Raw genomic sequence first — 20,861 nt, forward strand, 5'->3', positions numbered from 1 at the left:
TATTAATATTATATTTCATTTCTGCCTATAGATCCCTCTAAATCACGTGTCAAAATTTGATCAGTTTAGGTTCTCAATCAATTTTGGCCTGCCTAGTTTTGCATGTGAGTTTTGCTTGACTGCAAAGTCATTTTTAGGGTTTTATGTGCAGCCAACTGCATGCCAGAAGGCTAGGCTGTATGGGACTACAAGATCAAAGATCTTTTACTTGTATTTTTTTTATTAAATGTCCCACACAACCATTGAGTGGTCATATTCAGGCCTGTGAAAAAGGTTGTTGCTAAGCAACTTTTTTGTTGACTTTTGTTAGAGCTTTATGTGGACTAAATTGTATGTGAGAAAGCTATATGGGACATGCAGCAATATAATCAAATACATTTTATTTGTATTCTTTTGATTAAATAAAAGCATATCAATAAACTATATATCTGGCCCTAGATCTGATTGTCATTTCTGAGTGTGGCCCTTCAATTGACACACCTGCCTTAAATGCTTCACACTGTACCTTTAATATATTTTTTCTAAGATATATGGTTGGCAAATGTTATCTTACAGTTAGCTGTAAAAGTGCTACTCAGTATATCTCAGAATAAACTGTAGAGTCATCTGTTGTGGGTTTATTGTCTGTCAGCTGATTAATACCGAAACCAAAATATGGAAGTACATGTATAAAATTAACAACATTATCTTATTGATACTGATGATAATTTTGTCATGTGTTGTTTTGTGTTTTTTTCCAGGGTGAAGGGTTGTCACTTACTGGTGGCGAGTGTCCCAAGACTCATAACAGGATGTTTATCTACGTCATCGCATCAGCAAACTACACACACACACAAAGGCAAGAATATAATGCAAACAAGTGAGATTTCCTCTGTGTTATCACTTTGCTCACTGGCACTATACATAGTCATGCCTGTACAGTAATTGCCACCTTAAATAGGTGGCTTAAATACGCACACACATAGAAACAGGAACTCACACAGTGAACCACAAACTTTGTTGATGCAAAATCAAATGTTTAGTTGTTGGTCCATGAAGATGTTTCAGAGATACAAAAAAGACACATATCTCTGTTTGTATAGATTAATGTTAGCAACAGAATAAATTAACATATACATTACATCGATCAAGTCTCTGGTCCCAGGCCATGCTGGTAGAGTCTTGATTCCTCACACGCTACAGCCTGTGTAGAGTATAGGCTAGGCAATCCATGATTGAGATAAGGCTTTACTTCAAATAGGGCAGTAACAGACAGCTGCTGAGTTGACCTGTAAGGATTATATGGCTGGATTAGCAAGGCTGTTTTAGGGCTCTGATATGCAGCCTGACTCCAGCTTGATGCTGGTTGAATGCAGAGGTAGAGGGCTGTGGTGCAGCTGAACGGCAGAGCACTCCTTTGCTGATTTGTAGATGCTCAGCTCAGTCTCCCCTTCTTCGCCACTGTGGTGGCCCGAGGTCTCCATCTTCTTTATCAGGTCGATAACATCCCCTTTGTCCATCTCGGCCTCTGTAGCCATGGCCTCGAGCTGCTCCGCCGCCTCGCTCATATCGAACATCTCGATCTCGGCGTTGACTCGGTGCAGCTCCTCCGGCGAGTGTCTGTGGGTGGCCGAGGGGGAGAGAGGGCAGAAGCCTCGGAGGTGCACCTGGAGGCTGCAGTAGTGGAGATAGGCACAGGGGCAGCAGGGACACCGGTGAGGTCGTTCCCCGGTGTGGAGGCGTTTGTGGAGCTTGAGGTGGACAAATTGAGTGAAGCGGGCCGGGCAGAGCTTGCACTGGTAAGGCCTCTCACCTGAGTGAAGCCGCTGGTGGGTCTTCAAGTTGCTAGTGCTGCTGAATCGCTTATGGCACACCTGTGTTGAAAACAGAGCCATGGAGAATATGTTTTAGAATCACAGTCACAGTGCTCTCGATTCAACTGCTATCAAGACATTAAATAGGCGTTATTGGTTGCTATAAGCACCATAGATGTGTGTCAATAGGAGCCTATTATGCCTACTACGTTGTTAAAAGTGACAGCGAAACTTAAAATGTTCTAACAAGTTGTAAATCTGAATGCAGCGTTATGTTTTGAACCACTTAGTTAAGTTTTTAGTTAAGTAAAATATCAAACCATTTCTTTAATTTAAGATGTAGTCATACCTTGCACTCGTGAGGTTTCTCTCCAGTGTGAACCAGGTAGTGTTTCTGCAGGTGGGCCAGCTGAGTGAAGGTCTTATTGCAGGTCTGACACCTGAAGGGACGCTCTCCGCTGTGCACTCGCAGATGGACCTGAGGACAGCATGTCAGAGATGAGTAATTACATTTATTTATCCTATCAAACTCAAGAAACCTGGTAAATTCTAATATTCTCTTTCTGACTTTTAATGTCAGAGGAGGAACTAACCTTGAGGTTGGACAGCTGCCCGAAGACCTTTCCACAGACGTTGCACTCATACCGGATCTTTCCGTTCTGCCTGGTGAGGGGGTAAGACAGGGTCTTGTAGCCAATAATCTGCCCCCCTCGTTTGATCTTCCTGAGGTCCACTGCATCCTCAGCATTGCTCCGAGTGGCAGACGTGGGTTTGGAAGGGAGGCGGTCTGAAAAGACGGCCATGCCCACTGGTGGTGAGCACCCTCCAGGCGAAAGAGAAGGCAGTGCTCTGCGGAATGAGGTGACCATGGATGAGGCGCTGGATGTTGCGGGTCTAGTGAGGTCACTGCTGGGAGGAGAGTGTTTGAGGTCATCTGAGGGGATCCTGAGGTAGTTTGTCCTTTCCGACATGAGGTCCTTGTTGTCTCTGTGCTCACTGGTTGGTGAAAAAATGAGGTCTTGTTTGTTTGTGTTGGATAGTGCAAATGTCAAGTCTTTGTGTGCGTTGGCCTGAGGATGGATGAAGTGTGCGTAGCCTTCGAAAGGCAGTAAATGTGTGAAGTGAGGTTTCAGTCGATCTCTGTAGAACGGGTATGAATGAGGTAGAATGCTGTTAAGGCCGAGTGAGTAGTGAGGCAGTAGATAGGGAGAATGCCTCAGAGCAGGATGAACTCGATCAGGCTCTTGGTAAGGTTTGGCTACAGCGGGGCCTTGACTGTGCTGATAGGTGAAGTGCAAACTAGAGGGAACACTTAGAGCTGGTCTTTTGGCAGCTGGAGGGCTACAGGATGGCAGCGGTGCATATCTATGGCCGTGGATGGGTTCTGAGTGGGGCTGGATGGGGTAGGCAACACGGGGACACAGGGGAAAAACTACCGGGAGGTTGGTCTGACGAGACGAGGGACCGTCCAGACGTCTGGGGCAGGTAGCCGGGGATTTGGAAGGCTCGTCTCGGAGGATTTCAGAGACGCTGTGTCCTCGTTTCCCTGTTGTCTTCTCCTTAGCTTGACAGAAAAATAAATGGAGAAATGACATCAGAAACTTTGACTTTCAGCAACAGTATCATCATTCAGTTGAGTGACATACACCCATGACATTTTCCTTGTTGAAATCAATGTGTATCTTTTAAAGTTGTTCCGATACCGATACCGGTATCATGAATGCGTCCGATACCGCCCAAAATTCAGGATTGGGTATCGGTGAGAACGCCAGTCTATGCACCGACCTGATACCGTAATTTATTAACCCAGAAAAAAAGGGTTTAGCCTGAGCCAGGCCATACATCAAATTAATACCTACAGTAAACATATCACGTCCATGTAATATTATAATAATAATGATAATAATAATAATAATAATAATAATAACATTATTATCATTATTATCATTATTCTTCTTCTTATTATTATTATTATTATTATTATTATTATTATTATTATTATTTATTAATATTTTTATTATTTCTACTTTTTTTTATCACGCTGGTATCAAATCAGTACTTGGTATTGGCCGATACCGCAAGTTCAGGTATCGGAATTGTTATCAGGAAGGAAAAGAATGGTATTGGAACATCTCTAGTATCTTTACTCTTAAAGGCTCCTGCTCTGGTCCAAAGCTGTGTGTGTGTTTTTATAAGATGTGTGTGCACCCTCTCCCAGACTTGCCCTAGCGCTCTATGAAAGTGGACACCACATGTGAAACAATAGGCGTCTGATCAGGATACAGATAACATGGAGTTGGTGGGTACAATATGTTATTTGCATTAGAGCACCGGTCAGTATTTTCCACCCCAAGCAGGACAGGATAACACATGATGAGAAACTACTTTTTTATCTGAAAATGACTGATGAACCACAGATTTCACCCAGACATAAATAATCCTAAAAGATGCTTGACGGAGTGGAAAATATACCCGCCAACACATCAACTGACCTATGAATAATATTTATTTATTTTTAAGTCTACACACAGGTCAACTTTATGAGATCTGCATCCAAATCTGTAATTCCTCTGAGTAAATCCTTCCACTTAGGAAGTCACGAGGAGAGATGCTTTACTGGCTTACACCAGCACAGACGAAGGAGCTGACAAACAGAGGAAGACAAAATAACAGAAGTATGCACGCACATTTCACCTACTCCTGGACACAATCAACCCACACAAACACAGAGCGACCCTTATCTACTGTGTGCTCCCCCGTGTTACCCTCCCCCCCCCTCTCTCTCCTGAGAGGCCAGCTCTTAGCAAACAAACAGCCGACACTGAGAGAGATATCAATCTGTCAGCGGGTCGTCTTGTCAGGAAGTTCAAGTAGTCACTGGAGCGGTTCCTACCTCTCTTCCTCCTTAAGAGCCAAATAAATAAGAGGAGTCGTGCCAGAATGCTGTCAGCGCCCTCAGGCTGCCTCCAGTGTGTGTGAGCGTGCGTGTAAATGAGTATTTTGGTGCGTGCACGCGGCCTCTCTGCCAGCACTCTTTGTGTTTGTGAATGAAATGCTTTGTGTATCAGGGAAGCTCCCAGCTGTGTTTCTATGTGGAGTTAAAAAAGGGAAACTGAAACATTGCCTAAAGTCCTGAAATTGGTCTCGTGTTACGCAGGTAACTGTGGCTATACCTAGAGACACACCAGCTCTGCTTTCAGGACTCTACTCTCCTCCTTTGTGTCCTGCTTTGACAAAAGGGCCATGGGTGGGACTGAGTAACTTCTTAAACACGCAAACAAAGAGTGTGTCAGTCGGCCGGCGCTTTGATTGTTACTCCACAATAACAGATGTGTCTCAAAGCGTGGGCACAGGAAGGGTTCTTGTTAAAGCGGCAGCAGGCAGAATATTTTTGGCATCATTGGGCAAAAATTCCATAATAACCTTTCAGCATATTGTAATTCAAGTGTTCTGAGAGATAACTAGACTTCTGCACCTCCTCATGGCTCTGTTTTCAAGCTTTAAAAAATCTATCTTTGGCCAATCACAGGTCATTTTAAGGTGTCCAGAAACACTCAGTCCTTGCATCATCCTAAGATAAGATACTACTACTTGGACACTTACCAATACTGTCAATAGCCAGTTGGCCCATTGGAGGGTAGTTGCAGCGCTGGGCGAATTCAGAGCAGTACCACACGAGGAGCTCCTGGCCCGGCTGCAGCGGTTTGATGGTGTAGAAGTAGACGTCCAAACCGCTCTGGCACGCCACCAGGTTTTGCTCCTCCACGGCGCAGGTCGGATTGACGTAACGCATCCAGTTGCTCCGCTCCTCGTTCAAACCGTCCAGGATGTGGTGCAAACGCCCCTCCGAGAAGACCTATGAGATATAACAAGACGAGAGAGATACGTCAGCAGATGATGACATCTCTGGTCTGAATCCGAAACCATGATGTCACAAGTTTCCTGATGCCTTTATGGTAAATACTGTATGTACTTTCAGCTGCTGTGCCAAGTCATCTAGAGTTACGAAAGCAGCACTGAATGAGAATTTCACCATATGACTGGATTGTAGTATTGGGAATACTATCTCGCCCACTAAGACTCTCACCTATCTCCTTTGTGGTGACGTATTGCTGTAGTTTTAAAAAGTAATCTAAATTCAGCTCATTTAAAGAGTTATCCCTCCATCTCTTTTAAGCTGATACAACTGTTCTTTGAAGCTGTGCTGTCACCTGAGTCATGGCTGTAATGTTAACACATCGTCTGTGTTATGGCTGTTGCAAGTTTTGGTCGGGGGTTGCATGATTTCAAGGCTGCTGACTCTAAACTGAAGAATTACACACAGGCACTTGTGTGTAATGGAAGTAATCTCAGGCTCAAAGCCACTTCCTCGCTTAGTCAGTGCGAGAGTTTATGAGTCTGGAGAAGTGTATGGTGTGTTTACTGGCAGCGCCGCCGCTGCCGAGAGAAGCGGAGAGAGAGAGAGGAGAACCGCTGCGTCACTGAAACCAAACAGCTGTGTGTGCGTGTGTGTGTGTGTGTGTGTGTGTGTGTGTGTGTGTGTGTGACCTCAGGCAGCCATGCAAAGGAACTGGCAAACATATTTACTGTGCTTGCATATTTAAACACCATCTCATCCAACAGCTTTTAAAGGTACCCAAGCATAGGTAGACCCGAGTCGTACTCTCACAGGATGTCAGATGTTGACCACAACTGCTAACTTGTGCCACAGCAGCGTCTCCAGATGGAGATACAGGATGTGAACGTTTTTTGAAAAAACACACCAACACGAAGCTCACATGCAGCTCACTTACCCTCCAGAAGTACTTCCTGTCGGCGCCGTCTTTCAGCAGCGTTTCGTCCGTGTAGCTCTCCCCCACTAGAGGGCCAAAACGTGTCCCCTTAGGAATCAGCTCCTTGCTGGTCACCCCGAGCACCTGTCCAACAAGGAGGACATGAAATCATCAAACGACAGTCACAAATTGGAGGCCTGAGCGAGCAGCCGGATGCACTCGGAGCTGAAAAAAAATCCTAATTAGAGGGATGTGCAGTCCTTCTTATCCGACTCTCCACCCTTTGCTTGGTTTCTTGGTGATTAACAAAAAGGATCAGGTCAATTCACTGGAAAATTATCCAGAAAACCAAGCTGTTCTTACTGATATAAATCTGCTGTCATGACAAATCTTCCCCCGAGAGAAAATGAGCTGGGCTGTGACAGAACGTGTCCGCTCCTTCACATGCTGAATATTTCATCAGCCAATCGCCCACGTTATCTTTAGTTTCTCCACCATATTAAAATTTCACCACCACTCTTGTTCTGCTACCTCCAGGTGTGAAACTCACCCTCTCTGTATCGAGCCTCCAGGGTGTGGGAGAGAGGATAAGGTGTCACGGACACACCCCGGCCAGTCAACTGCACTTTGAGCTCCGTGTCCAAACCCCCCCTGAAGCGATGGTAATGTAGTCTCTCTTTCATCTCGGAGCAATACTGGCACCGTGTATCAACCGCTACATGCTCAGCCATAGGGTTTATCAGCTAGTTTTACCCTCGCTTTGTCAGACCGCTCCATTTGAGGTGCCCTTGTGTCACAGATTACTGTAACGTATCCTGCTCTTTGGTGTCAGCCAGACTCCAGACAGACCTTATTAGAAGGTCCAAGTGGTGCTACAGGTATTTTGCTGCAGACGCCCAGGCTACTTCCTCTGATCTCACCTGACAACCATCTTTCATCAACGGCTCAACCCTAATCTTGCGTAAGGAAACCCTAATGTTTCCTTTTCTTAATCTTTTGTCATGTATTTATCTGCATTTCCTACTCAGTCCAGTTAAGCATAAACCATCCTCCACTTTTTAAACCACCGTAACTGCCACACACTTAATCCAGAAGATAGTTTATGGTGTTACCCATAAGGTTGGTGCTCTGCTTTACGGTGTAATTGTGTGCCGGGACAAAGGGTTGTGAATCTGAGGTAGCTACTAATCACAGAGACCTCAGGCTGTGTGCTGAGGGGCTCGCCTTTCTCCGGCTTTAACTCAACACATCCAGAGCGGAGAGGAAAGACTGAAATTAGACAACAACATGTCAAGTACTTCCCGCCTGAGGATGGATGAGTGGATGGAAGGATGTCGGCATGACGCAAGAAGTCGGCAGTTACACAAAACATAAACAACTGATGCTTACATACCACTTAGATGTATGATTCTGCATCATTTTCCTGCTTTACTTTTGTCCTTAAAACTCCACTTTCTTAAACAATTTGAATAACACACTAGGGCTGTGTATTGGCAAGAATATGGCGATACGATACGTATCATGATACAGGGATTACAATTCAATGTATTGCAATATTGTGATACTATAAGCAAGGCGATATATAAATCTCATTTTAGGAAAACTGTCATAATATAAAGAACTCACCGCCATAAAATCGGAGTTTGTGAAGAAGTTTGTGAGAAGTTTCACAGTATCACAAAACACAATATCGTAATACTCGATATTTTCGATATTTTCCTACACCCCTATAACACACAGACGAGAAAGGAGTGCTTTGCTGCGTACCTCTGCGGAGTTGCGGCAGCGTTTCAGGGCAAGGTTTCTGGGCAAGGACCTCTCGGCTCGTGTCTTGCCGTTGCTTTCGGACTCTTCCTCCAGAAGTTGGTCCTTCACGATGTAAGTGCACTTCTCCTCAAAGTTCGCCTCGCTCCACGAGGTCATGTCTGCGTCCTGTGTATCTGACATCGCCGCCGCTGCTGCGATGACCCCTGTGCTTTGCGGTGAGCTTTCTGAGGTTAACATGACTGTGGTGCACTGAGAGGAGGCCTGCAGAAAAGATAGAAGAGACATAAAGTCAAATCATTCCATATCTAAAAAAAAAAAACACGATTCTGGCAATGGGAGTGACACTTTTTTTCCTTTTACCTTTTTCCTTTTATGTCACAATATGAGGGAAAAAACACAGACAATACAAACAACAGCTGGAATACCAAGGGAAGTCAAGTTTTGAATGGAGCTAAAATTAGATTCCAGAGTGCGAGATGTGACACAGAGCAAGTCGGGGATGTTGAGGAGGTGGCGGGGAAAAAACTTTCCCATCAGCTGCTGCTACCGGACAAACAAACTTCAAAGTGGAACCTTCGTGCTCGCTGCCCCATTGCCCCCACTGTCCCATACATCCTGTGACTCTCCGAATCACAACCCCTGGGCTATGAGGGAGGTTCCTGTGCACGTCAGCCCCCGGAGCAGGACCACTTTCACAAGGAAATCAGCTCTCCCAGTGAATCGACCAGACTTCCTCTGAACTGACTCGGACTTGGCTCTCGGCCAGTCCCTTTCTCTCTGTCTGTCCCCCAGTGTCTATTCTCAAGAAGATTGTGGTCAAAGTGCCCCGACTGATGGGATGAGATGGTGTAATAGTAAAAGAGAAGAAGATAGGAGACGTGTGATTAAAAGACAATGCTCATACGTGCCCTCTCAGAACTTCCTTTTTCAGGTTCTGAGATAGCGATAGATAAGATCTGTGGTTGGTAATAGTTGGTGAGCATTCATGTGAGCTCCTGAAGTCAACTCAAAACTTGGGGTGAAACTTTTATGGCATACAATTCCTGCACAATAACATATAAACAAATCTTTTGCCTGCCTAAATGGAAAGACTGTCATTCCCCTTTTGATGTTTTTTTCTTTCAAAAGTTGTGTTAATCAATCAAAAATCCTTCAAACTCACACAGTAATCTGACATATATATTCAAACATGCTGCAATAACGCAATATCTCAGCTTATTCTCAGGGAGGGAAATAAAAGGAAGGCAGATAAAAAAGTGCAGAGAGATGAGATTTATATGGTCGACGTTTCACCCTGTTTTTCTCTCAAGTGTGGTCACCACAGCTGACACGGAATGACTGTCACTGGCAGCGTGACATCTCACTCCGAAACCGTCAAACCCGGTGACACAGCAGTAAATATATTGTGAAAATCATGACATGAGTCAAAAGGCGCACAGCTGTGGGGGCTCTCAGTCAGCATGTAACAGGTTGACTCTAGAAAGCACTCTTTTACCTTACTTTGACATTGTGTAATGCAAAAAAAAAAAAAAGAATAAGTAAAAAATGTTAAATATAGAACAATTAACACAAAATCTAGTATCAATAAGATGATTTGAGAAGGATGCACACTTACTGTGAAGCCTTGAGAGGAGCCACACATATGTCAGGCTGTCAGTGCCCTCCCTGAGTGTCTATGAGCAACCAGTGTCTGTCCTCTGTCTCTTGTCCTCTCTGTCTCTCTCTTGTAGTCTCTCAGCCAACCTCAGTATCCTATGTACCTGCGTGTGACTGACCCGCAACTGAACACTCGAGTGTGTGACTCTTCCTCTTGCTTCTTGCATGGGAGGAGGGAAGGTGAGAGAAATACACTCCCTTTTCCTCTTCTGCTCCCTCCCCCTCCTCCCCTTTTGCCCCATGACTCCTCCTTGGAGAGTGTTTGTATGTGTGTGTCACTCTCTTGCCCCGGGGCGTGAGGCTTTCTCCAGGGGGGTGGACTGGCTGTCCTGTCACACAGCTATGTCCGGATCAGACAAATACATCTTCATTTTCTGACAGTCACCCACTCCATCTTTGAGAGTGAGAGGAAAGCTTACCTGCGTTGTGTTTGGAAGTCAAGAGATCAGCACAGAGGAGATGAGGTCATTTTGGTGTTTGGTGTAGTTTGAAGCAAGCTTCGGAAAGTTTGAATTTGTCACAGGAGACCTTGTTTGCGTACAGGTTTTTAAAGCATCACGCCATATTGTCACACCATAAACCACATAGACACCAAGACAGTTCCTGAAATGACAACTCTTGATCTTGACACTTAAATCTTCCATCGCAGTGGTTTTTAAAAAGGCACATTTCTTGTGTCTTCTGCAGCTCAATAAGATGGTCAGTTTAAAATGCAGTTTGTAAAGTGACACGTCTTGAATATGTAGACATTTAATATCCAACTGTTCATCACAGCAACAGCTGCAGACTGAAATATTTCCACTCTGCAGTATGTGTCAGTGTTGCCTGTTTGACATGCTGATACAGATACAGGCTAATGTTGAGCTCCACCGAGATAAAACAGAAGTATGTGAAACTAACCAAAAGTCTTGATATTTTCTTTTTGTCAGAGTAATACTTGTTAACTGTGCAATTTTGGAGCATGAATATACCACAAAAAGTCTCTTTTAAAACAACAAATAGAGTATAGATTAGTGTTACAATACTGGAATTTCTAACTTTGATACAATACCTTGAAAAATATTGATATTTGATACCATTTGACATTGCAGGCATAACAGTTTTTATTTTTATAAAAGATGTGGTGCAGCTCATACCCGTGTATCAATACTGCAGAAAATGAGTATTGAAACTGTTTCAAATATTCAGTATTGATATGTATCGATACTTTGATATTTTTGACAACACAAGTATAGATGACAACAACTTTTGGTTAAAATTGGACCGCAACTTAAATTCTCTTTTGTTATCGATTTATCTGCCGATTCTTTTCTCACTTAATTGTTTGGCCGATAAAACATCACAATATCCTAGAGCACAAGGTAAAACTATTCAATTTACTATCAAGAAAAGCAGCAAATTCTCTCATTTGACAACCTGGTACTATCAATTGTTTGGTTCTAATTGACATAAACAATTAACCGATTATCAAAATAGTTTGATGATGATTAATCTGATCAATCGTCTTTCTACTGACTTGTTGAAATTGACAATAATAACAATATATGATTCTCTGCTTTTTACCTCTTTTTTTTGTCTTCCTTCCAGAGTTGTTTGACTCTTATCCAAACTCATTTGGCATCATTCTTATATTTCAAAAAGTCCTTATTGTGTGTGTGCTCATCATATGCAACGCGCTCTCATCCCAACTCGTCATATACCGCCGCTATGTCACACCCCTTGGCGTCACTCCCCTTCCTTGGCGTCACGCCCCTGGCGTCACTTTATTTTTGGCATCAAAAACACTATAGTTACCATTAGCGTCACTTTAGGATAAGGCAACAAAACCACTACAGTTAGATTTGGTAAACAACAACATGGACGGTTCTTAAACTACTACATTTGTGAAAATGACGCTGAACGGTGTGAGCACGGGACACGAACGAAACAGCTGATTGTAACGTGACGCAGGGGACATGTTTGTTGGACACATACACCGCCCCTCACATCCGCTCGGTGTGTCTTTTCACTCTTCAAACTACGTCACCACAGTCACTCCCGGCACACATTCTTGAAGCATTTTCTGTTGCCGCAGATGGGTTTACATCGTAGTTAATGGAAAGATCGGTGCGTCTCATACCAGTGCTAAATGGCGCCTGGGAAGGAGAATGGGCTGAAATATGTGCCCCACCATTAAAAAAAATAATAATTTGACATCAAAATGCTGAGCTGAAATAAATGAACGGAATACTGTTACGGGTGTGTTTTCCCTCTCAGGAGACTCAGCTGTCCTGTTGTACTGCACTGCTCAGTGGGGGTGAGATCCACAATGTGTTGATACTTGTGTCATGCTGTAAGTTGATGTGTAGCCCGGTTTTCACCCCACTCTGCTCCCCCCCCTTGTTCTTTTCTCCAAAGACAACATTTAACTTGGCACGCCGCCAGCCAACTGAGGAATTGTCTGAACTTTCAGACTTGTCATCCACGCGACTTGACACGCGACATACTGAGGACAGCACGTATCTGTGAGCTTAATTCCCTTCATAGCCATGAACTTGCCATGCACGCTGTTCTCATTCACTTTCTCCTACTTCGGGGAAGTTCATATTGCATCGCCATGTGTCAAGTGGATTCTGTTCCTCATAGACTCTCCTCTGTTCCTCTTTTTTGTCCTTCTCTTCACGCTTCCTGTCCCACTCATCACACCTGACCAAGCTGCTAATTACGGCTGCTGACATGAGCCACCATGTAATTTAAAATCCACCTCTCTCTCTATCTCTCTCTCGCCGTTTCGCTCTTTCTCTTTTGCCTTCAGCTATCTCATTCATCACCTTCCATTCAGCTCACCTCCTCTTCCTCTGTAATGCCCCTCTCTCTGAACCTTCTCTTTACTACATCTATTACTCATATGTGCCGCGTGAGTAATTCACGTAACGACAACATGAACTTTTCTTATGAGAAGAGAGGCCTCTGGGCCGAGATTGCGCTCGGAGCGTTGGTTATGTGTGTGGGTGGATGCGTGTGAGCGTGGGTATATATTAGTTGGTAGTTGGCTCGGACTACCTGATATTTCACATGACATTCTTAGAATGACAGGATGATGATGAGCGGATGGAGACATGAACATGACCGCCCAAAGAGAAATGTAATTTACTATGTCGGACAAGAAAAACAAGCTCACTTACTGACAATGACAGACATTTAGTTTTTTTTAGGTAGCATTGTAGAAAATCCCAGAAACGAAAAGTGCATGATGCCCAGTGAAGAAAGGCAGCGCCTAGACTTTTGCTGAAAAGGGGCCTTGCAACATGCGTACCGAAGTGTCTTTGGGAGTTTGTCTGTGTTCAACTCAGCCTCTCACTGAACTCAGAACTCACCAGAAATTTGCGTCACATTCTGTCTGAACACACAGTAATATTAGCACGAGAAGAGAAGAGTTGTCGTAATGTTACAAAACAGTATAGACCAGACCGGTATCGCGTCATCGCCAAGGCCACGCCCTCATTTTGGAGGCTAGAAAACAGAAGATGTCAATGCAATTTGACGTGTTTCGATTGTAATTTTGTTAAACAAACGTCTGTTTTATAGACATGTCTGATCATTATTTTGCGACCTTGCCTGAATCTGAGCGTTCGCGATATCTTAATAAATTAAGGTCGATCGCCATCATGCCCCTTTAGTCCTCCCCCGTCCAAGTAAATTATCAACCTGTTATTAGTCAACTGTTTGATCTTTAGGCTGAGATTAAGTTGGAGACGACAGCCTGATGCTGTTATAACTTTTCTGTATGACTGTATTACTGCAGCAGCCTCCCACTCAAGCTAACTTATCCATCAGTAGTAACTGTCGCAACATCATTTAGCGATTTACCACACTGATAGTGTTTATTCACGTGCCTCAAAATCTCCGTGTGAAAGCCTTGGTTTCCCGTTTCTCGCCAGCATGGCCTTGGCAATGACATGATTCCGTACTGGTTTGATAACATTATCTACCATTAAGCCACCATAGGCTACTGGTCATACCAGACTAAGTAAGGCTGTAGTATTAAAGCGTATTGAATTGAGCAATATGGTATTTTATTTCTTATGAATTCAACTTTTCATTTCTAAGAGAATACTGCATATGTGCTATTTCTTCTTTCATACATTTCACAGTCTCACTTACTCCTAGTGGTATCCGGTCATACAAATAGTTTTGCTTTGACTTGTCCAGATTTCGAGTGACTGTCTTCACCCTGATACTATGAAGTCGAATGGTCTTTCTTATGGGATGCTCACAATATTTGATATGCAGGAATTTTCTAAAAACAATGTATAGACTGATACAAAATAATCCCTCTTAATAATCACTTATGATCCAATAGAAATGTGTGGTGGAGTCTGTGTCTGCCTGTATTTTGTCTTTTCTTCTTATTTTGCTGCTCTCTCTCTCTCTCTCTCTCTCTCTCTCTCTCTATATATATATATATATATATATATATATAGAGAGGCCGAAATCTCAGTAATGCATTCCTCAAAAATCGGGTAAATAAACCCAAAGCGACCTGTATGGTTAGACATCAGAGGAAAGTAAGAATGTGTTTTTGTGAACGTTTGCTCCAACAATAACTTATAAGGAAACGGAAATTAGCATCTTACAGTTTGGCAATGTAAATGTCAATAAACCAGAATACAGAGAAGTGCTTGCACACAGAATAAGGTTGCCTTTGAGGTATCTTGAACCCTGTAATTTCCATGCTTGAGTCTGTACCTGCCTGGGGTCATTTCTCGCAGCAGGACTAAAGGCGACCACTCCTTCCCCGTCACCTCCCCCGAGGATGAGGACAAAGATCTCTGGCAGAGATGGCTGAGCCCATTTTATAACCCATTACAGCTGAAATGCTTGACGCAACCTCCACCTCTGCCTTTCTTAAAGTTGTACGGCTGACTCAGAGAGAAATATTTCAAATTCTATCATAACCATCTTCTTGTCACGGACCCCGTACTCTGACCCGTGTCACCCTCACTTTTCCCCCCTGCCACGCTGTGCTGTTATCAGCCTATCAGCCTCTCCGTCCATTTCATGTTGCTTTAAGTGATTTCCTTTACCATGCAGCACTCTAATCTATATTCTTGTGGTGGAGAAATCACGCATACCCACTTTATTGACATGACAGGAACAATATGAACTTAATGAATGCATTTTGAGCAGAAAAAACAGTGATGTAACTTGTCTCTCTCCATCTTTTTATCCCTCCTGTTTTCCACTTTAGGTGTCAGCACCGCACCACAGCCACCACCCACCTAGTCTGCCAACCGGCTCCCCTCAACCGGTGGATGATCTCCTGTTGACAGGCCAAGGGTTATTATCGTGGTTTCAGGGCTAAGAGGAATGCTACTGCACTTCACAACAGATGTCTTTTTAATTCCTAACAAAACCACCCACAGAGATGAGGAAAAAAACGCTATCACTGCTCTCAGCTGACCCACAGTGTAGACGTCTGGAACCTGTGAGTGACAGGTAATGTCCAACGCTGATGACAAAGCAAGGACGTATGCACACGTGGGCTTACATAGACAACACCTACACAGACAGTATTTCCAGAGGGCCAAGAAACAATTACATTGGATATTATTTTTTATAATTTGGCTTCAATTTGAGACCTACATCTTCAGGTTTTCAATTAGATAAATCAAAATCAGCCCCTTTGCTTGAGCATCATTATCGGTAGAGAGTGTCGTGAAGCAGCAGGGAAGAAAATGTACTTAACATACAACTCAAGGGCTGTCCGGGTGTCAGGTTGAAGAGTCTGCAGTGTAATTGAAACATGTTCCAGTCTGGAACATTTGTCATGCGTCATTTCTGTCTCTGCCGTAGTCACAAACTTCGCTCTGGATCGACTGGACGAGCAGCAGCTGATTAACTCTGCTCTAGTAATCAGTTATAATGGCCATAAATGGGGACAAAAAAACATAATTGCTTAGGTATATTGACTTGCATGTCACAGTAAACATATGCATGGTTAGTTGAGTTTTGTTGCTGTTCATTCTCATCATTGTTACATAAGAAGTTCTGCTTGATAATAATGTGACAACTTTTCAGAAATGTTGGAAAAGTGTGTTTTTAACATCCTGTGTATGTTTTTATTCTATGTGTACTGTGTGAGCCGTGTCAGAGACACATTTACATTGCCCTGTGATAAAGTTTTTTTCCGGTTCTGATCCTGAAATAATCATAAACGTAAAAGTCACAGTAGTTTAACAAAAATCATATATCTTTTTCTCAGTTGTCACGGGAGACCTATCTTCGTACAGCTACATACTGCATGTATTATGTGCAAAATGTGAATATTAAAGTTTATTTCCGTTCATAAATTATGAGCATATACACCAAAAACACATGTTTTATATTTTAAAACTCACGTACGAAAGCACACACATGGGTTTGGTTGCTAACTGGAACCACCATCCTGCCCTGAGAACTCAACCCACTGTGGTTGACCCTTCATTTCATCATAACGTAAAAAACAAAAAAACAAACATCCTTTCTGGGTATTTGGTCTTGAGTGAAGTGTTTCCTCTTCCCACACTTGCTTTCAGTGCTACCAGCCCTCTTTATCAGCCATTCTCAACGGACTATTAATACTGATGAATAACATTTCTGGTATTCCTTTTCACTGAGAACAAGCACTTTTAAACTGTCCACCCAAAGAACTCATATTACTATTGCTCTTAAAACACATGCAATATGTTACCATTATCTGCTCAACTTTTCTCAAATTGCAGCACTACAGTCATCTGAAAACTTCTTTTTCTCAGTTAAAGGTTTTCCGACTGAGCACCAGATTGACTGACTTCTTAAAGAGGAAGTGTCCGACCCCCAGGAGCCACACCTGACTGTATTAAAAGGCTCCTTGCATTGTTTTGTCTTCCTCTTGATTACTAAGGCAGACTGTAATAATGACCAGCAGTGAGACGCATCATCCGGGAAGGATGCACACAAACTTGTACACACAAACCATGAACACACACTCTCTTACATGTTCTGCAGAGCTTAAGACGTTACCAGAAAAAAAATGCTACTATTAAGTGTGATGACGTTACAAGAAATGATCTCATACACTGTGGAATTTAATGCATTTCTTTCTTTCTCTGTCCATTTGTCTCTCAGGAGCAGCGAGTTGATTCAGCTCAGTCAGCTTGCTGTTCTCAGATTCCTGCCATATTTCTGGAATGCCACTGAACAAACAGAGGTGAACCTGATCTATGCTGTCACACTGTGGCACGGGGTAGAGTTTCCCCTAACTCTCTCTCTCACACACACACACACACACACACACACACACACACAACTTCCTCCTTGATATCCCAAATAAAGACCCAAGCTGTGACCCCTATATGAGCTGATGCAATATGCTTGCGTATTCATGCATGCACATTCCATACTGTGTGCCTCCTTATCTTGTGCGAGCGTCACAGATCCCTTACGCTGTAGTAATTGTTACAGACAGTGATCGCCTGGATAGTTGTTTCTGCGTGTTCTTTGAATAAACCTTTTTAAAGAAAGAATTAAGTGAAACCTGTTCAGAAAAGCAGTATCGCTGCATCAATCATGATGGTAAGAGAAGATACAAGTGTTTTCACTGACAAAAATGCTATCAGCATCATGTAGACAGTTAGCTTAGCTTAGCATAAACATACATGGGGAGGAGAGAACTTACATATGAAGTAAAAACATATATGTACAAACTGTATATGAGACCTATTAGAAATTGGAATAATTTCATATATGACATATACAGTATGTGTAGCCCATACAAATATGTAGGTTTATTTATTTTTATGTTTTTTTTACATATAGGTCAAATTTATAATTATTTATATATATATAAACACCATATACATTTTATATATATGTGCAATATACAAATGACACATACATGAATGTACATATATGTGACATATTATGTTGCCAATATATAGTCTTAACATTGATAAAAACAATTTTCTATCTATATTTATATAAATATTTAAAATGTTATATATATTATTTTGCTATATATGTGGGATATGTATTTTTCATTTATGAGACCTGCTACAATGTGGCTTCACCAAAATGGCAACTTGTGTTTTCGTGTGGTTTTGTTACTGATTAGATGATCTGTTTTAAAACTGTGGCTGTCTTGTGGCTGCAGCTTCCTTTTTAATAGGCAAATATGATAGTGATATTGATCTTCTTATCAAACTGTCTGGGAAAAAAATGAATATGCAAATTTACCAAAATGTTGAACTATTCCTTTAATATATATATACGTCTTGCATTCATGGACCGTGTGTTGATGAGAGCCCCGTGCAATATTGTAGTTTCCCCATTGAGCAAGAGCACAATAGGAGTACAATAGAGTGTGTTTAAATGGTTTGAGTCGACTACTCAGGAATGATGTCCATTATAAAAGAGGAACTTTACTACCCTCTCAGTGACAACATCAATGACATCACCAGGTGCCACTGTGTCTGTCTGCACGTCTCAGTCTGTGTCTGACACTCTTACACACTCACACACTCTCTCTATTTTAGGACCAGTCAGACGGTACTGTCCTCCACCTGTCTCCAGTGTTACCTGCCCCAGTCATTACCAGGGTCCCAGATCCCCACTGTAAGTGCACATGTCAACAGCAAAATTACAGGGCATGCACACACACATATTTGTTTTGCTTTTAAAAGGGTAATATCCGTCTGCACGCAACCGATACCTTCATATCCCCTCCTCCTGTTCTTTTTTTTTTTGGACAAACCCAGAAAACAAAGCAGGTGAGGTTCAAAGACACAACAGAGACATGAAGAGAGGAGATGTGGAGAGATGATGGACACACATTGGTGGGTTGTGTAATGACAAGGGGAAACTTGTGTTTTTCAGCCCTGTTTCTGCGGACAGTGCGGACTTTACCTGATTACAAACCAGTGTCATTAGATTTCAGCTTTGTTCTCCCTCTTATCTCTCTCTTCCCTGGCTAATTAAGACAAGAAAGTCCCTTTAGTTGTCTGAGGTGAGAGTCTGCGTCTAGAAATGTGACTGTCAGTCTTTGGCAAGACTTGAGGTTGGAGTGTTGTGGGAAAGAGTGCCCTGACGAGTTAGACGAGGACGAAAACACAGTGCCAGATACAAAATGCTTTGACTGAAAGATAGAGATCTATTTTCAGCATCCGCTTTTCTTTTTACCAGAATCACCATTGGTTTCCCTTCAGTATAAATACGCCACGTTGCATGCACGAGCAATCAAAGACACCCTACACCTGAAAGTTGTGTTTTTGTAAAACTGTCCTTTTATCCTCGCCTCTTTCACCAAGTTGGCTTTGGGTAACCTGAGTGCTCTCTTTCCCTTTTCAACATGATCAGTACAAACAATGACAAACTTCCCTTCTCCTCCGGGTGATTGACTCGGTCTTATTGTCGCTCTTATCGTGTGTTTTCTCTGCTGAAAGAATTCGTGACTCTACGTCTGAATAGATACTGACAGAACCTCATTAGATCCTGAAACAGACAGAAATGAAGTCACCGCTGGACAACATTGGACTTGTTTGCACAAATTAATGGCTGTTCTTTTGTCAGGTATATTAGTCACTGTATTTTGCCTTAAACCTGGGCATCAATGAAACTGGCACAGCCTCGAGCATGAACCGACTTTATCGTAGTGAGCAAACGTGCTGTATATGCATGATGACAAACGCATTTAGCATTTCCTATAATTTGTGCACCAATCACATCCGTCTTCCGCGCGCGCTGTAATTTCCCCCGACTGGATCCTCAATAACATCCTGTTGTCTGAGGACATCTGAGGGGCCAGGTTGGACTGACCCTCCACCACATCACACACAGGACAGGACAGAGCAGAGACGGTTATCCTGGCCCCGGCAGCTAATGACAGCCGAATGAGAGAAACAGGCAGGAAGCCGTCCCCTGTGATCTCTGTATTTAAAAGCGTCCTTATTATTGCTTGTGTATTGTTTTGTCGCGTTGGGATCCCTTTGGACTACACTACTGTTATTAAGTTGAAGGACTGGGATAGATTTTAGCTGGTGAGAGATCATAAAAGGAACATGGCCATCCCTTTGTGATGGTGTTTGTGATGAAAAATAAAAGCGATATTGCATATTAGTGTAAAAGTTGCCACATTATTCTGCACTGAGCAGGCTAGTGTCATTACATTAAATGCAACCCAGACTCACTTTTGCTATGAACAAACCAGTAGCAGAATATTCCTGTCCACAGACAAAACGTTTCAGCATTAAAAGGTGTAACAGATTCTCTTTGCTAGTCTGCTTAAGAAAGCTATGGACATATAGGACAGGAGGAGAGCATGTTATTTATGTATCTATAATTTAAAATATAAAAGCATGCATGATTTTCAACGTCTTAGTTTAGTATGTTAGCAGGATAATGTGTTAGTTAGCAGAGGTGTGGACTCGAGTCACAATTTTGATGACTTTAGACTCGACTTGACGAAATCAAAAAAGACTTGAAACTTGACTTGGACTTTAACATCAATGACTCTTGACTTCACTTGGACTCGAGCCTTTTGACTTGAAAATACTTCCCCCAAGCCCACAGATTAAAAGGCATGTTATTTAAAAACTGTGCCACAAATCAATTAGTTTCCCTTCATTTACCATTATTGATTTCCCAACAAGTTGACACTTAATTCCCCAGATCCACTTTGTTTGAACCAATCCGACATCAGATCAAGTCGCAGGAGAAAACCATGAAGAACTAATGTTACGTTACTGAGCACCAGTTGGAAAAAGAGATACCAAAGATAATTTCTTTTGCATACAACAACTATGTGGTGGTCGACAAAACATTAGACAGAAACATGCAGGTTGAAATTTACAGGCAGAGAGATTTAGTGAAGAGCGCA

At 42.6% G+C, this 20,861-nt stretch overlaps 1 protein-coding gene and 1 long non-coding RNA gene across 3 annotated transcripts; one reads left to right on the plus strand and one right to left on the minus strand.

Moving 5' to 3' along the window:
- Nucleotides 1-995: 995 nt before the first annotated feature.
- On the minus strand, nt 996-10,131 carry prdm1c (PR domain containing 1c, with ZNF domain). Its single transcript, XM_074615128.1, has 7 exons — nt 9,948-10,131; nt 8,333-8,593; nt 6,587-6,709; nt 5,397-5,649; nt 2,387-3,357; nt 2,143-2,271; nt 996-1,853 (listed from the first exon to the last, which is right to left on the minus strand). Exons 1-7 carry the CDS (start codon nt 9,972-9,974, stop codon nt 1,305-1,307), a joined length of 2,313 nt encoding a protein of 770 aa, XP_074471229.1. The 5' UTR covers nt 9,975-10,131; the 3' UTR covers nt 996-1,304.
- On the plus strand, nt 6,962-17,331 carry LOC141755852 (uncharacterized). 2 transcript variants are annotated; one of them, XR_012591358.1, is made up of 5 exons: nt 6,962-7,227; nt 10,063-10,168; nt 15,219-15,466; nt 16,765-16,952; nt 17,117-17,331. It is a non-coding gene; the product is annotated as an uncharacterized LOC141755852 (long non-coding RNA). The 2 variants fall into 2 exon arrangements; XR_012591359.1 differs by lacking the exon at nt 6,962-7,227 and adding an exon at nt 7,236-7,526.
- The last annotated feature ends 3,530 nt before the right edge of the window (nt 17,332-20,861 follow it).

This window comes from Sebastes fasciatus, chromosome 18 (genome assembly GCF_043250625.1).
Source record: "Sebastes fasciatus isolate fSebFas1 chromosome 18, fSebFas1.pri, whole genome shotgun sequence".
NCBI lineage: Eukaryota > Metazoa > Chordata > Actinopteri > Perciformes > Sebastidae > Sebastes > Sebastes fasciatus.

Excerpts from the sequence above, each read along its gene's own strand:
- prdm1c (XM_074615128.1), bottom strand. The coding sequence starts at position 9,974 with ATGTGTGGCTCCTCTCAAGGCTTCACA. Across the intron at positions 6,710-8,332 it reads GCTGCCGCAACTCCGCAGAG|GTGCTCGGGGTGACCAGCAA; the intron begins GTACGCAGCAAA and ends CTTGTTGGACAG. Across the intron at positions 1,854-2,142 it reads AGAAACCTCACGAGTGCAAG|GTGTGCCATAAGCGATTCAG; the intron begins GTATGACTACAT and ends TTTTCAACACAG.